Source organism: Clarias gariepinus, chromosome 5 (genome assembly GCF_024256425.1).
Source record: "Clarias gariepinus isolate MV-2021 ecotype Netherlands chromosome 5, CGAR_prim_01v2, whole genome shotgun sequence".
NCBI lineage: Eukaryota > Metazoa > Chordata > Actinopteri > Siluriformes > Clariidae > Clarias > Clarias gariepinus.
Window position 1 is genome coordinate 39,856,748 of NC_071104.1, and position 14,680 is coordinate 39,871,427.

General features: G+C 39.2%; 1 protein-coding gene across 4 annotated transcripts; it reads right to left on the reverse strand.

The window, feature by feature from the left end:
- Positions 1–527: 527 nt before the first annotated feature.
- Positions 528–10,483, reverse strand: LOC128524280 (histamine N-methyltransferase-like). Of its 4 annotated transcripts, none has more exons than XM_053496774.1 (7): positions 10,404–10,483; positions 9,206–9,354; positions 7,625–7,677; positions 3,789–3,896; positions 3,194–3,324; positions 1,483–1,576; positions 528–990 (listed from the first exon to the last, which is right to left on the reverse strand). In XM_053496774.1, exons 2-7 carry the CDS (start codon positions 9,346–9,348, stop codon positions 635–637), a joined length of 885 nt encoding a protein of 294 aa, XP_053352749.1. In that variant the 5' UTR covers positions 9,349–9,354; positions 10,404–10,483; the 3' UTR covers positions 528–634. The 4 variants fall into 4 exon arrangements, with proteins under 4 accessions (XP_053352749.1, XP_053352748.1, XP_053352747.1 ...); XM_053496773.1 differs by having other exon boundaries at positions 9,200–9,354; XM_053496772.1 differs by having other exon boundaries at positions 9,197–9,354.
- Positions 10,484–14,680: the final 4,197 nt, after the last annotated feature.

Here is a 14,680-nt window from a genome sequence, read left to right on the forward strand (position 1 = left end):
AGTGTTTTCCCAATTTCCTTCCTTACCTCCCAAGCAGCCATGGGAAAGTCTAATTACATTTACTCTTCAGCGAGATGTGATATCAAGAATATATAATTTATGAGTGATTGTAAAATCACTAGAACCAGATCTGCTTGGAAAAATTAATTGGGATTGCAGTTGAGTGAAGAATGTTGGGAGAACATTGTTGTCATAGACAGAATACACTCCAGCTCATCCTGCACCCGTCTTATTCAGTTTCAGATTTTGCAAAATCCATTATTTTAAATCAATGCTAATGGAGCTGAAATATTTCCTGATGTTGAGAATAAATGTGACAGGTGCCACGCCTCTCCCTGTAATTTAAGCTTTCTTCCAAAGTTCTTTTTGTGCCCAAACTTGCACTACTTTTGGACAGGTTTTTTCAATCTTATGTCCACTATACTTGGGGTACAATTGAAGCCATGTCCATTAACTGCTATATTTGGTAATAAAGATGATTCAGTTCCATTAGGTTCTGCACATAAAGATGTTATTGCCTTCTCATCTTTGTAGGCCAATCATTCCATATTTATTGTTGGATAAACAAGTTAAAAGCAATTACAACTAACATCAGTCAGCAAGGGACAGATTCATTTAACAAAAATCTTTAGCACTATGGGTTGAGCACTAAGGCCTCAAGGTTGTTGTTGAATATGACCCTGCCGTCCACCTCTTGGCTGCACTCGGGGTGTCTGAGGAGCTCCAGCACTCCAGCCTTCAGCTCTGGAGAAGCATTTTTTCTGAACTCCATCACCTCAGTCAGGAAGTCCAGCAAAAGCTCTCCTTTCTCATCTCCAGTTGTGAAACAATCAGTGATGTCCATCTGAGACGGGAGGGTGTAGCTCAGGTAGGGGATTCCATTAGTATTGAGGAAGTCCTTGACATCGCTAGCAGTGAGGGACTGACTGATGCCGGGCTTGCAAAGCTGAGCTTGGTAGGTCTTCCATAACTTGCTCCACCCTCCCTGTCCTGGGAAACAATAACAGAAAGCAGACATTTTCTCAGCTTCTCTCCCTTTTATTTCTCTGCTTTAACACACTTGATTGATCTAATTAGATAAAGGGGCATTTGAACAGAGTATGTATGATTAAAGCTCCAGAACTGTGGGCATGAACTACAAATATTTAACTGTTGTCAGATTGGACATTTTTCCAACAACACAATAAGAGTGCTGTAGTAGACATGACTTACAAGTAATGTCGGCTTATTCAGTCAATCACCCATAACTGCTAGTGTGTAATGACCTGGAACAATTTCTAGGACATTATGCTTAGATTAAAGCTGTGACTGAGTCAGAATCTACACTGCTATATACATAAGCAGACTGAGCTTCTCCATAACCAGCATCAATAAGCAAAATTCTCACCTTAGCAGGCCAACTCTAAAATCCCTGCCATTTTAGTTGAATCTGTTAAAAAAAAAATAATAATAATAATTGTGTGTATGTGCTCATGTGTTTACCTGAGACCAGGATTATGAGAAGTTTGCCATCTTTGTGTAGTAAACTTCGAAAGAAGGAAATCGTTGCCTCTGGATCATTTACATAGTACAGCATCTGTGGAGTGACATGAACATTAGAATGGTTGTCTAACTATTACAAAAAAATTATGTTTTAGGAAATACACATGGACTGGAAATTAACATATCATTATTAGACCATTTTTAGACGTTTACTCATTTTGCCAAATGTTTATTATATTTTAAGATTATTTTAGGAGTTTTAAACTTCCATGTTTTAGATAAAACATGAAACATACAGTATGTATTTGTGCATTTTTAGTTAAAAGCCAATGCATTTTAAATAATGCATCGCTTATTTCCGTCACATGATCAATACAGTGGAATGGCGAGTTATGTGATACAGAGCCTGGTGTGAGTGAACTAGATCGATTTTTTAGAATGTTAAAGCCAAGTAAAGGACATTTTCACTCTGTTACTGCTATTGCAGTCACTGCAGCAGGTATGTGTCACATAGCATCCATAAAATAAGACATTATTTGGATAAGCTGAAACAAACAGCATGTTAAATGCTTATTAAAGCTATAATCCATGTAATGAGGGTAGTTTCTAGTGCCCTTTTTTGTTTTACCATCAAAATGGACACATCCCTTTTGTCCCCTCTTGCTCCAAACTGTGACAAAACTGTGTTAGGTGGAATTATAGCTTTTATGCAAAATCACACAAAATTCAGACTGATTTTTGAGTTCTCATTTTGCTGCCAAACTTTTCAAATATTATCAGTACTTTTCAGTGTTTTCTTCCTTTTAGACCACAGCAATTTGCCAACATTTGTATGCCTCCAATTGCAAGCCAATGCATCATGTTTTGTATATTGTAATAGTAACATTTTATATTGTAGAATGTCTATGAAACAGTTTATCCTTTTGGATAAATTGTTATTACAGATAAACTAATATTAACTTTAATTAATTAATTAATATATATACTATATAATATACAAAAGCAAATCATTAGAAATGTTAAAAATCCATTTTCTCTCTTTGCTCAAGGCTTAGCCTGCTCTTTGCCTGCTGTGTGTGTGTCTGTGTGCACAGTGTCATTGGACACACACACACACACACACACACACACATACACACATACACACACACACTCTTTCTCTCTGCTCTACACAGAAACACTGCTCTGTCGCGATTCTTTTTAAAGATAAAGTGCAGGTTAATTTGTTTCATTTTTACTTAATATTTTGTATTAATAATTTTTATGAATTTACCTTTTTGGGCTGTGGAATGAATATTTTGAGTTTCGATTATTTCCTATGGGAAAATTTAATTTGGTTTACAAGTGTTTTGAAATACGAGCCGGCTTCTGGGACGAATTATGCTCGTAATCCAAGCTTCCACTGTATATATTTGGCAGATTTAAAGCATACATGTGTATGTTTTTTTTGTTTTAGTCTATTTTTATTTTATATTATTATTATTATTATTATTATTATTATAACAGCTCAAGGAGCAACATGTTCGTGCACTTTCTAAAGATTTTAGTTCTGTTTTTAAATAAAGGGTCGGAAATGAATCCTTCTCTTGTTTTTTGTGTTTCAAAAGAAAATCAGATTCATCAATTAATCGGAAAAATAATCGACAGATTAATCGATTATTAAAATAATCGTTAGTTGCAGCCCTAATGGTCAGTGTGTTAAAGTACGAACCTGAATCATGTGGATGAAGTCCAGCGTCTTGTCAGTGTTTCTCTGCTTCCAGTCGCTCTCAAACTCGGACGCTGTCATCTGATTCCACCTGAAGGTGATGTGATCGAGGCCCGGCATCTTTGATACTAAATCTGAACAGATATGTGTGTGTGTGTGTGTGTGTGTGTGTGTCAGGAGAAAGAAAGAAAGGAAACATGATGCTTATGTTCACATGAAAATACAGATACAGAACATCTAATAAACACCTGTTCACAAACTTTTATTCTGAAGGAAAAATCACTTGTGTATAAATTATGTAGAATTTACACTCTATACCTCTATACCCTTAATAAAGCATCCTTTTAACATAAATCCTGAGCTCTACAGCATATACCCTACAGCATATCCTGTTTCTGTATGTAGATTGTATACCATACAATCTAAACCTAAATAATATAAACCCTATAAAATACACCCCAAACCCTACAGGAATTTTTTTGAATTATTTTATTTTAGGTATTTACCCTTACCCCTACACAAGCTCCATAGACCTATACACACTTGTAAATGTTTGACACATAATAACTTGGGTAAATCAGAGGTGCGAGTGTGTAACCTTTATATTTATGCAACATGTCTCCGCTGGGTTCCACCACCTCGTTCTCCATGCTGGCCTCAGGATACTTAGTGTGCAGCTGAGAGAGGATTTCCAGATCGATCTTACCTGCCCGGGGGTGTGTGTGTCACATGGTTATAAATACATATTTATACATACACTGATCAGCCAACATTAATATTCACACCCCCTGGTGACAAGATGAAAAAACAATGACAATAATTGCTGACAAATTGCTAACAAAAGGTCGTTGCTGGCCATGACAAAATAGCACCAGAACAGCCAGTGCACCACAGCGCACCATGCAGGGGGCCCAGCAGGCAAAGAGCCCAAGGAAACTGACGAGGCCTCAAAACTGCCCAGGTCCCAATCCAATCGAGCATTCATGGGATGTGTCGGACAAACAAGTCTGATCCATGAAGGCCCTGTCCCCACAACCCACAGCACCCAAAGGATCCTCTGCCAACATCCTGGTACAAGACATCACATCACACCCCCAAATCAGGGTGGTTTTAATGAGATGGCTCATTGGTATATAATGATGTAAAAGGCAATATATCAGATTTGATTTCTGTGTGGAGAATACTGTAACCATGAGGACCGTATGGTGTTTTCCCAACAAAAAGCCAAGGATTAACCCAGATATAAAGACTCTCCTTAAAGAGAGAAAGACAGTTTTTAAATCAGGAAACACTGAGTAGCTGAAAACTGTAGTTCCAGTTCTCAGGCCGAGGGTGACCAGAAGAGGGTGAGTGATCTGAATCTCTTATAAATACCTGGGTGTTCATCTGAACAGCAAACTGGACTAGACAGACAACACAAATGCAATTTATAGAAAAGGACTGAGCAGAGACTAAGGTCATTTGAAGTGTATGGAGCACTACTGAACACCTTTTTTTAAGTCTGTATTGAGTGTGGTGGCCTCAGCCATCTACATTTACGTTTACATTTAGGTCTGGTACCGATTTTGAAGTAGGAATTAGTGAAATTAGTTCACTCTCTTCAAGGGGAGTAAAGTATTCTAGGTTCTGATGTGATGTGGTTAGTTTATCATCTGTGTCACTTAAATTGTCTGGTTTCAAAGCCTGAATTTTTTGCCCAATATAAGTCCTCACTTCTGTATCTTGTTGTTGTGGAGATTTCTGCAGTGGTCTGGTTTATAGTTAATTTAGCTACGAGATTAAATAAAAAAATTGTTTTTGTTATTTTCAATAAAAGTAGCAGCACTAGCAGCACTGAGAGGATTCTCTCTTTCCATGCTATTTGGAAAACTAACAATTTAGTTTAAGACCATTTTACGTTCTAATTTTCAAGTGTTTTTTTTTTTTTAAGTGTGTGTGGTTATTATGCCAGTGAGCGCGATCCATATGGCGATCAGATGGCGATCCAAAGTTGATGATGCTGGGAGATTATTGATAAAGCCCTGTGTGGTATTTGATGTGAATGTACTGTATGTTTAAAGCGGTGCGTACATTATTTCTATAACACACTAATTAAGACAAGACAGTGATCTGAGATAACTTCAGACTGTGAAATTGTGGTTATATTTCTTACAGTATACTTATTCTGAAGGATAATATTAAGTCTAAAGTGTGACCTGCTTTATTAGTGGGTCCTACTGTACTACACACTGATTTACTCCTACTGAGTCCCTAATGGACATAAACGCTGTTCTCAGAGGGTCTTCTGGATTCTCAAAATGAATATTAAAGTCTCCAGTAACACTTTGTCTACAGAAATGATCAGGTTTAAAAGAAAATCTGCAAATTTACAGAGGAATCAGAGCTGCTCCAAGTGCAGTCACCATAATGCACACCGTTATTGATATAACATATTGTGGCGTGGGCGGGGCGGCAGCTGACGACCAGCATGCCTTGCGGGGATGTCGGTGTGTGTTCACCATGTTGGGGAAAGGTGTTTGGGTTGGTGGCTTCGGCCCTGTTTGTGTGAGGGGTGTGTGACGTGTGAAATGTGCTCCAGTTCATGCTAGTGCTGTATTGGATGTAGGCTCCTGAGTGAAGGTGCTGCTCATGCCATACCTGCTGTGTGCTGAATAAAGTACTCCCAACCATTGCATTGGGTAGCAAATAAGCTCACTCGTCTCTCCAGCATTCTTCCCGGCGTAAAAACGCTACATTGGTGTCAGAAGTGGGATGGAGAGTCACGGGTTCGAGCGCACAAAGGAGGACCTACAAAAAATCCAAGCGGGCCGCCGAGTAGCGGAGCGACTACTCGCCCAGAAGAAGCGTTTTCCTGGCGGAGCTAGCGCGAGCACACCACGTCAACCAACGCGGAGCGGGAAGCAGAAAATCCCGGCGCTGGATCTCGGGGCGGAGGCTGGCACTGCGCAAGCGCCGGAGCATGATACAGCTCCGTGCGCCGTTAGCCGGCAAAGCGACCTGCCGCTGCGCGAGGCCGAGCGCGCTGAGCCCATATCGGCGGCACATCGCGGCGGAAGAGCCGAGCGACCGCCCGCAGCTCAGTGGCTCTTGGTTCGTGAACCTAGCCGGGGACAGGGCTACCCGTCGCGGCTAGGCAACGTGCAGCTCTCCGACGTTTCGCGGCGAGGCGACGGCGCGGGTCACCGTAAGGAGGCGCTGTGCGAGGTCGAGCGCGCTGAGCCCATAATGGCGGCACATCACGGCAAAAGAGCCGAGCGACCGCCCGCAGCTCAGTGGCGCTTGGTAGGTGAACCTAGCCGGGGACAGGGCTACCCGTCGCGGCTAGGCCTCGACACCGCTTCCAAGATTCCGCGACGACGCCGAGGCCAGGGACCGCCGGACTACCCCTGCAACGTTCTCAGGCCTGATGGACAGCCGGACTACCGCTTCAACGTTCTCAGGCCTGAGGAACAGCGTACACCAGCAGCCGCTCAACTAGCGCCGGGTGGACGGTTAGGGAGCCCCGCGGGGCTTTACATCGACTGGGTGCCGGACGGCGTCTTACTGCGGGCGCTCGTGGACACCGGCTCCACTGTTTCCCACGGGTTGTGGAACTGTGAACCGCTCATCGCCAGGCAGAAGGGGCGAATGGGCGTGGACACTCACAGCCAGCTCGGCTCTCCGATGTCATCTACCGGGTGCGGTTGGCAGGGCGGGCACGAGTTTTGCCCCACCGGGACTGTCTTGCGCCTCCACAGCCGCACGCCCGGTAACCATCGAACTCTGGAGGCCGGCCCGCCTCAGGACTACATTCGCGTTCACCCCTCACCTGCCAAAGGACGCCGGCGTTCCCACCGCCAGCGCCGACCGCCTCCACGCCTCCGAAACGGAGTTCTTCATGGTGACCAGGGACGGTCACAGCTCGGGTGGGGGCAGTGTGGCGTGGGCGGGGCGGCGGCTGACGACCAGCATGCCTTGCGGGGATGTCGGTGTGTGTTCACCATGTTGGGGAAAGGTGTTTGGGTTGGTGGCTTCGGCCCTGTTTGTGTGAGGGGTGTGTGACGTGTGAAATGTGCTCCAGTTCATGCTAGTGCTGTATTGGATGTAGGCTCCTGAGTGAAGGTGCTGCTCATGCCATACCTGCTGTGTGCTGAATAAAGTACTCCCAGCCATTGCATTGGGTAGCAAATAAGCTCACTCGTCTCTCCAGCATTCTTCCCGGCGTAAAAACGCTACAATATTATAACTGCAACTGGTCAATAACACAATTTGAAACTGTGCAATATTATTTATGTGCAATTTGTTTGAAAGTGTAACTATTGTATTGTTTCTTTCTTTTCTTTTGTATTTATACACTATACAGTCTTTACCTTATATTTGTAAAAAAGAATTTTTGCTGCTGTAACATAAAAGTTCCCCACTGATGAATAAAGGCATATCTTATTTTATATATACCTGATCCACTTCCCAATCCCATCACGTTCAGAGTGGACTTTCCTGCCCCAACACTGAGAGAGAAAGAGAAAGATGATCAGAATGCTATGCTAGGATATCATACTATTAGGGCTTTAGCTATCGAATATTTTAGTAATTGAGTATTCTACCAAAAATTTAATAGATTAATTAATTAATCAGATAAAATGTAATTTTGCTTAATTAAACAGCAATGTAAAATATATAAGAGAAAGAAAGATTAATTGGTTTTCTTTTAGAAAAATCTACTTTTATTTTTTAAATGCATAAAGCATTTTATCAAAAATAAACACTGTCATTATTCACAATACAAAAGTGCATTACAGTGTCATACATTCTTATTTTAAAGCCTTTTCTCAGATGCAAAAACTAAAAAAAGGATGACTTTAAGTAAAAAAAACTCTAAGGCACACTGTTATGCACTAAAATGCCTCCCTGCCACGGATTGTCCCCCCCCCCCCCTTCATAATCTATATCAAATATTATATTAGAACAGAAATTCATAGGTTTAGGATTTGCAAATTACACCAAATGAATTAGTATAAAATAAGCAATATAAAAAAAACGTGTCATATGGGGAAAAATAGATAAATTATATATTTCTTTCATATACAACATGTATATTTTTATATTGCTTATTTCATAATGAAAATCATTTTATGTAATTTTTCATAATAAACAATATTTATTGGGTGTAAACATTTTTGTATTACATGGCAAACCATTGCAAAATAAATGTGCCACTAAATAAACATTATATGAGAATTTGTATTATTATTTTTATAATTGTGTCTTAATTTTTGTGTATTAATTTGTCACGTGCCTAGGGTTAATTATAATAGTAATAATATATTTGATATATTTTGACAATTTTTATTGTTCTCTCTTGCTGCTTTCTTCTTCTCTTGGCTCGCTGATATTTTTATCGCTCCTTTTCATTTTGCAGCCCGTAACAGAACGCTCCATCAAATCAATACACAACTAACTGTTTGCGTCTCCTTCCGCTTTGTGGGTGACGTAAGCGCTTCTTCTTCGTCGGTGTTTAGTGGCGGCTTGCTGTGTCACGCCAAACAAATAATTGTGCAAAAGCATAACACAAGCTTTTAAAATTAATTAAAAGAAGTTTCAAGGCAAAAGATTTTGCCTCGATCATTTTTTTGTAATTGAATTACTTGAGTTATTCAAAGAATCGTTTCAGCCCTAAATACTATAAATATTTATACTTTTACCCAAACTACACTTATCGACAACCCAAACTGTATACACAGGCAACTAAAGTCATAAACTGGTAACTGAAGAAATGACACACTTTGAGGCTTTTGGATTGTCACTTATTATTTTAAAGGCACACACTAAAACAGAAAACAAGTGAATAATTGTCCATTTGTTGCTAAGATAAAAAATAAAAGATTGGGAATGAGAACTGCACACATAATACACACACACAGGTACTATACTGTACATATCTTTTAAAACAAGTTGGCAGATTGGAGAGCAGCATGTGATTGATTTATTACAATGTGTGTGTGTGTGTGTATGTGTGTGTGTGATTACTACATATACGTAGTCAGGATGTCCGGAAGTGTATTATGGATGAAGTCCGTCATACTTTGTTGTTCAGACGAACGCTCCAGGAACACCTCGAATGATTTCAGGTATCTGGAGTAATCATCTCCCAGACTCAGGCTCTTGGTCTGACCTGCCATCTTTTTCTGAAACACAATCAAGTAAACTGTTTTAATTAGTTGTTCACTCAAAAGGAGTTATTAACACAAACGTAAAACTAATTTTAAATTGATAGCATTACGAGCATAAGTACTGTATCTGCGTTGTCGAGAAAAGAGTTTGTAGAAAGAGTTAATAGGTTAAAGCTAAAAATAATCTGCTGATCTTTATTATATATTATAATAATAATAATATTTATTATTATTTGAGGTTGAAGCCCACGTCCATGTCTGTGCGTCTCTCTGTACAGCAGAACTCTCTGTCTAACTTATTAATACAAAGAAATCCCATTCTGTAAGGTTGAGTATCTTACGCCTTGTTTACACTAAGTTGTCCTTCTTTGGTGCTCAGACAAATACACTCCCTGTTCGGTAATCGGAGAGTGAATCACAGATGAGAAATGGAAAAAGTAGATCAAAGGATAAAGATGAAGTTTTGTCTTAAAACCACTCCAGCGTGTTAAAAAAATTCACTTATACCACTTCAGCGCTGTTATTTCAGCCAAAGTGAAAATATGAACTAATCCCAGTCAAAATATTCACTTTATCTTTTCTAATTAATATCTATTGGTGCAGGTGTTTGTTTACATTGAGACAGTAGCGCATTAGGAGATTATTTTACAGTAGATTATTAAATCTGGGTGGGTAACTGTTTACGACATTTGTCATACTGTATGTAGCCTTTAGCACAAACATGAAAAGATTCACACACTCGATAGATGAATGAATATCTATGGTGCTCACATATACACATATTTGGTACTTTATTGGCTCTGGCCGACATGAACAACTTTGGCTTGCTAAAAAAAAACAAAAAACAGTTAGGCAAAGAGTTCTGCTGTATATCCATAATGTGACCCACTGGCAGCCATCCAACATTCTTTAAACAGGAGTGCAGGTCTGTAGCGGTGCCAAGTTTATTATTAACACTTTATTCAATATTCCAGTCATTATTGTGCTATAAATATAATATCAAATGACATTATACCTTGTTAATAAGCACAAAACAAGCAATACATTAATAAGTTAGCACTCACGTCCTTTTCCTGTAACTGATCCCTCCTCCACTCACTGACCTTTGGCTCTTCTCCCTGCTTTTACAGCTGCAGCATTACTGTACTGCTTCTGCTTACACATACACACTAAACTACTCCTCAATCAAGCTGCTTGCAAACAAAAGTTTATATACATACACAGTGTATATATATATATATATATATATATATATATATATATATATATATATATATATATAAGGCAAAGGCTTGTTAAATGTTCGCATCTGAATAACGGGAGGTGGGGTGTGTGTGTGTGGAAGTGAGTGAGAGAGAGAGAGAGAGAGAGAGAGAGAGAGTGAGAGAGAGAGAGAGAGAGAGAGAGAGAGATTGTTTGTTCACGATCAGTTAGGTCCAGTTGCATATCAGTTCCTTTTGGCCGTTTGACAAACTGTTGTAATACACTAGGATGTTTGATTTTTTCTATTTGTTCACATACCAACAGTATGGGGACATTAAATTGGTTTTTGTGCAGAAGCTCTCTGAATCCCTTGCTCAAAAAGGACTATCTGAGCATTATGATCCGTACAAAATCTTCTCACATTTCATACACATTTCCATCGTTTTCTTTTGATTTTATGAAGCTGCTTTGAGACAATGCCCATTGTTTCAAACACTATATAAATAAAATTGAATTTAATTGAAAATTTAAATGAACTGAATAAGTGTCCAGTAAAAACACTAAAACCTACAGTATAGAAACGCTAAAAACACTAAACCAATGCAGTCACAACTAAGACCTAATCCATAGGTCACGGCCTCACCTTCGCATGATGCCACTGCACGCTGACCCCAGGTTCACCAGACACTCTGTGTGATTGACACGGGTGCGCTGAAGCTCGAGATATTGTCCTAATTGAGGAACGAAATTGCGGACACAACTGGCTATTGATAAGGCCGCCATCGATGCCGGACTGTCTGTGCTAAAGGGTACCGTAGGTGAGATGGAGCTCCGTTTCTAATTGTACAGATGATATTACAGCAATGCAGAGTAACGTCTTACTGCAAATTTAGTTAAACTGGATAACAAATGCGACGATTTGGACGCCAGACCACAGCGTAATAATATTCACATTATTGTTGTTCCTGAGGGTCCTAACAGCTGCACTACCTCTAGCATCGCTGCGTTGCTTAAAGAGGCGCTCAGCCTGGAGAAGGAGCCGACTTTAGACAGATCTCACCGCACTCTACAGCCTGTACCAAGACCTGGTGAACGACCTCGAGCCGTTGTGGCCAGATTTCACTAATATAGTGAATAACTTGATGTTTTACAGCGTGCCAGAGAGTCAAGGCAGATTAAAATGAAGGAATTTAGTATTTCTGTTTTATTCTGACCACACAGCAAAAATTGCAAAAGCTTAAATAATTCTTTTGACTGTGTAAAGCTGCTTTGCGGCAATGAAAATTGCTAAAAGCGCTATACAAATAAAATTGAATTGAATTGAATTGAATTGTGCTTCTTTTAATGAGGGCGTGTGCTAATGGTCTGTTTTATCCAGCACGGCTGAGGATAACCTACCTGGTGTAGGGAAAGATTTTCTTTCGGCTGATGAGACAAAAGACTACAATTTGTATGAACTGCACTCGTAGTGATTTAAATAGTTCTTCATATATTTAACTTTAATTCTGTTTTATTGATGAATAGTGGTTTTCTTTTCTCCTTTTCAAAAAGCAACATTTTCTGATGTTACCTCTGGCTATACAAGCTTCTTATTTAGCAAAGTTAGTGTTTTTGTCTTGATATAGTCATGGGGTGTGGCCATAATAGTAAACAAAAAGATACAGTTTTCACCTTACCATATAATTGCTGACCGAAATGTCAGGTATCTTATTGTTGCAGGCACACTTTAAACTTAATAAATTACTTAGTAGCCTTCCCTGCTTAAACACCCACCTGACCATTTTTGGGAGATTTAAACTGTGTTTCTGATCCAGTTTTGGACTGCTCTAGTTCTCGCTATGTGTCCCAGTCTGCCATGTCTAGAATATTTTTTGAATGGCCTTGGAGACACATGGAACTTCTGTAATCCTGTAGATAATTTTTTTCCTCAGGTGCACATAATCCTTCTGTTGTTTCTTCAGATTATTTAAGTAATGTGATTTCTGACCATGCTCCCTCATTACTGGATCCAATTATCAACGCATAAATAGACCCCATCTTCTTGGTGGTTTAATTCACTTCTTTTAGCAGACAAAGAGTTTTGTACATTTATTTCTAACACTATTGATGAATTCTTGTTGTTTAACCATCTTGAGTCCACTTCTTATTCGTTATTATGGGAAGCTCTCAAGGCTTATCTTTAAGGCCAAATCATCTCATACTCTGCTTTTCTAAATCGAAGTCGCAGGACCAGGCTCAATGACTTTACATCAGCTTTTAGCAAAATCAACCATATTTACTGTATGCATCTAATCCTTCTCTGGAGTTGTACAAGCAATGCATTGATTTACAAACAAAATTTGATCTTCTTTCAACAAAAGAAAATATGAATACTGAATACTATGAATATGTTGATAAATCAAGTAGATTGTTAGCACATCAGCTAAAACGACAGACTGTCTTAGGCCTAAAACCACAACCTAAATATTGAGACCAAAACAGTTTTTAAATCATATTACTCCTCCCTTTATAAATCTGAATGCCTTAAAGACGATTGTTATTGATACGATATCTGTAAGGGACTTGGACTCTCCTTTATCTCTTGAAGAAATCATAGTTTCAATTAAGGCAATGCAGTCTAATAAAGCTCCAGGCCCAGACGGTTTTCCAATTGAGTTTTATAAAAAAAATTGTGTTTAATGAATCCTTAGACCTGGGCTCATTACCATCTACTATTAACCAAACCTCAAAGGCTCTTCTTTTTAAAAAGGGAAAGGATTCCCTTCAGTGTGGATCATAAAGGCCATTGTCATTGCTAAATGCTAATGTGAAAGAGCTGGCTAAAGTAATTGCAACCCATTTTAGAGGATGTATTACCACATGGTATATCTGAGGAGCAGACTGGTAATACTCGTACACTTTTTAATGTAATTTACTCCAAACAAACATCTGTATCTCCTGAGGTTGTAATTTCACTGGATGCTGAGAAAGCTTTTGATAGGGTTGAGTGGGAATACTTGTTTGCAGTTTTAAAACATTCCTCAATTGTTCAGGCTTTAAATATCTTGCTATTACAGTGACTCGTTCTCTATCTGACATTTCTCATGCAACTTCTCCTCTCTTATTTCTGATGTAAAATTTGATATTTAGAGATGGAGCAATTTGTCTCCTTCTTTAACCGAAAAAAATCAATGTAGTTAAAATTCTTCCTAAATTTCCTTATTTTTTTTCAATCACTTCCTTTATTTCTTCCTAAGTACTTTTTTGGTTCCTTGGATAAAATTATTATCTCGTTTCTTTGGGCTAGGAAACCTCCTAGAATCCGTAAGACCTTACTACAGAGATGTAGATTTAGTGGTGGACTAGCTCTGCCGAACTGTTAAATTTACTACTGGGCTGCACATATTAAAAATTCTTTTTTTGCATGAACTCATCTGAATCCCCATGGTGCAACTTACAGTTACTGTCTTGTAAACCCTCCTGTATATTAGCTCTATTTTGTACTTCAAACACAATCAAACCCGCTCACTGATAACCCAGTGGTACTTAATATGCTTAAGATTTGTTATCAGTTTAGACGGGACTTCAAATTTGGATCTGCGTCAGCAATAGGTCCATTGTATAAAATCCATTTGTTTCCCCATCACTTCTAGATTCAGCATTTACATTATGGCATGACAAAGGCATCACTGATTTTTATCATTTGTATGAAGATAGAGTGTTTAAAAGTTTGAAGCCTGCAGCGCATTTCTTTCGTAGTTCTCAACTTTATATCCAAGTGTTTTTCCAATTTTCCCTCGTTACCTCCCAAGCAGCCATGGGAAAGTCTGATTAAGTTTAATCTGTATCAGCGAGGTGTGTTATCAAGAATATATAATTTTATTTTTTCTTTCAGTGATTGAAAAATCACTAAAGCCAGATCTGCTTGGAAAACTTAATTGGGATTGGAGGAAGGATGTAACGGTATTGTAAATACTGTCATACCGCAATAACAAATTTTTCTGATACTACCATGGTCGCATGACCTGATAAAACAATAATTGAGAAAAATTTGCTCAGGCTAATGGAGCAAACCGGAGGTAGCGGGAACTACAATTCCCATCAGCCCAGGCATGGCCATTATCCTTTGCGGTCTGTTGTCGCTACAGATCCAGTAATG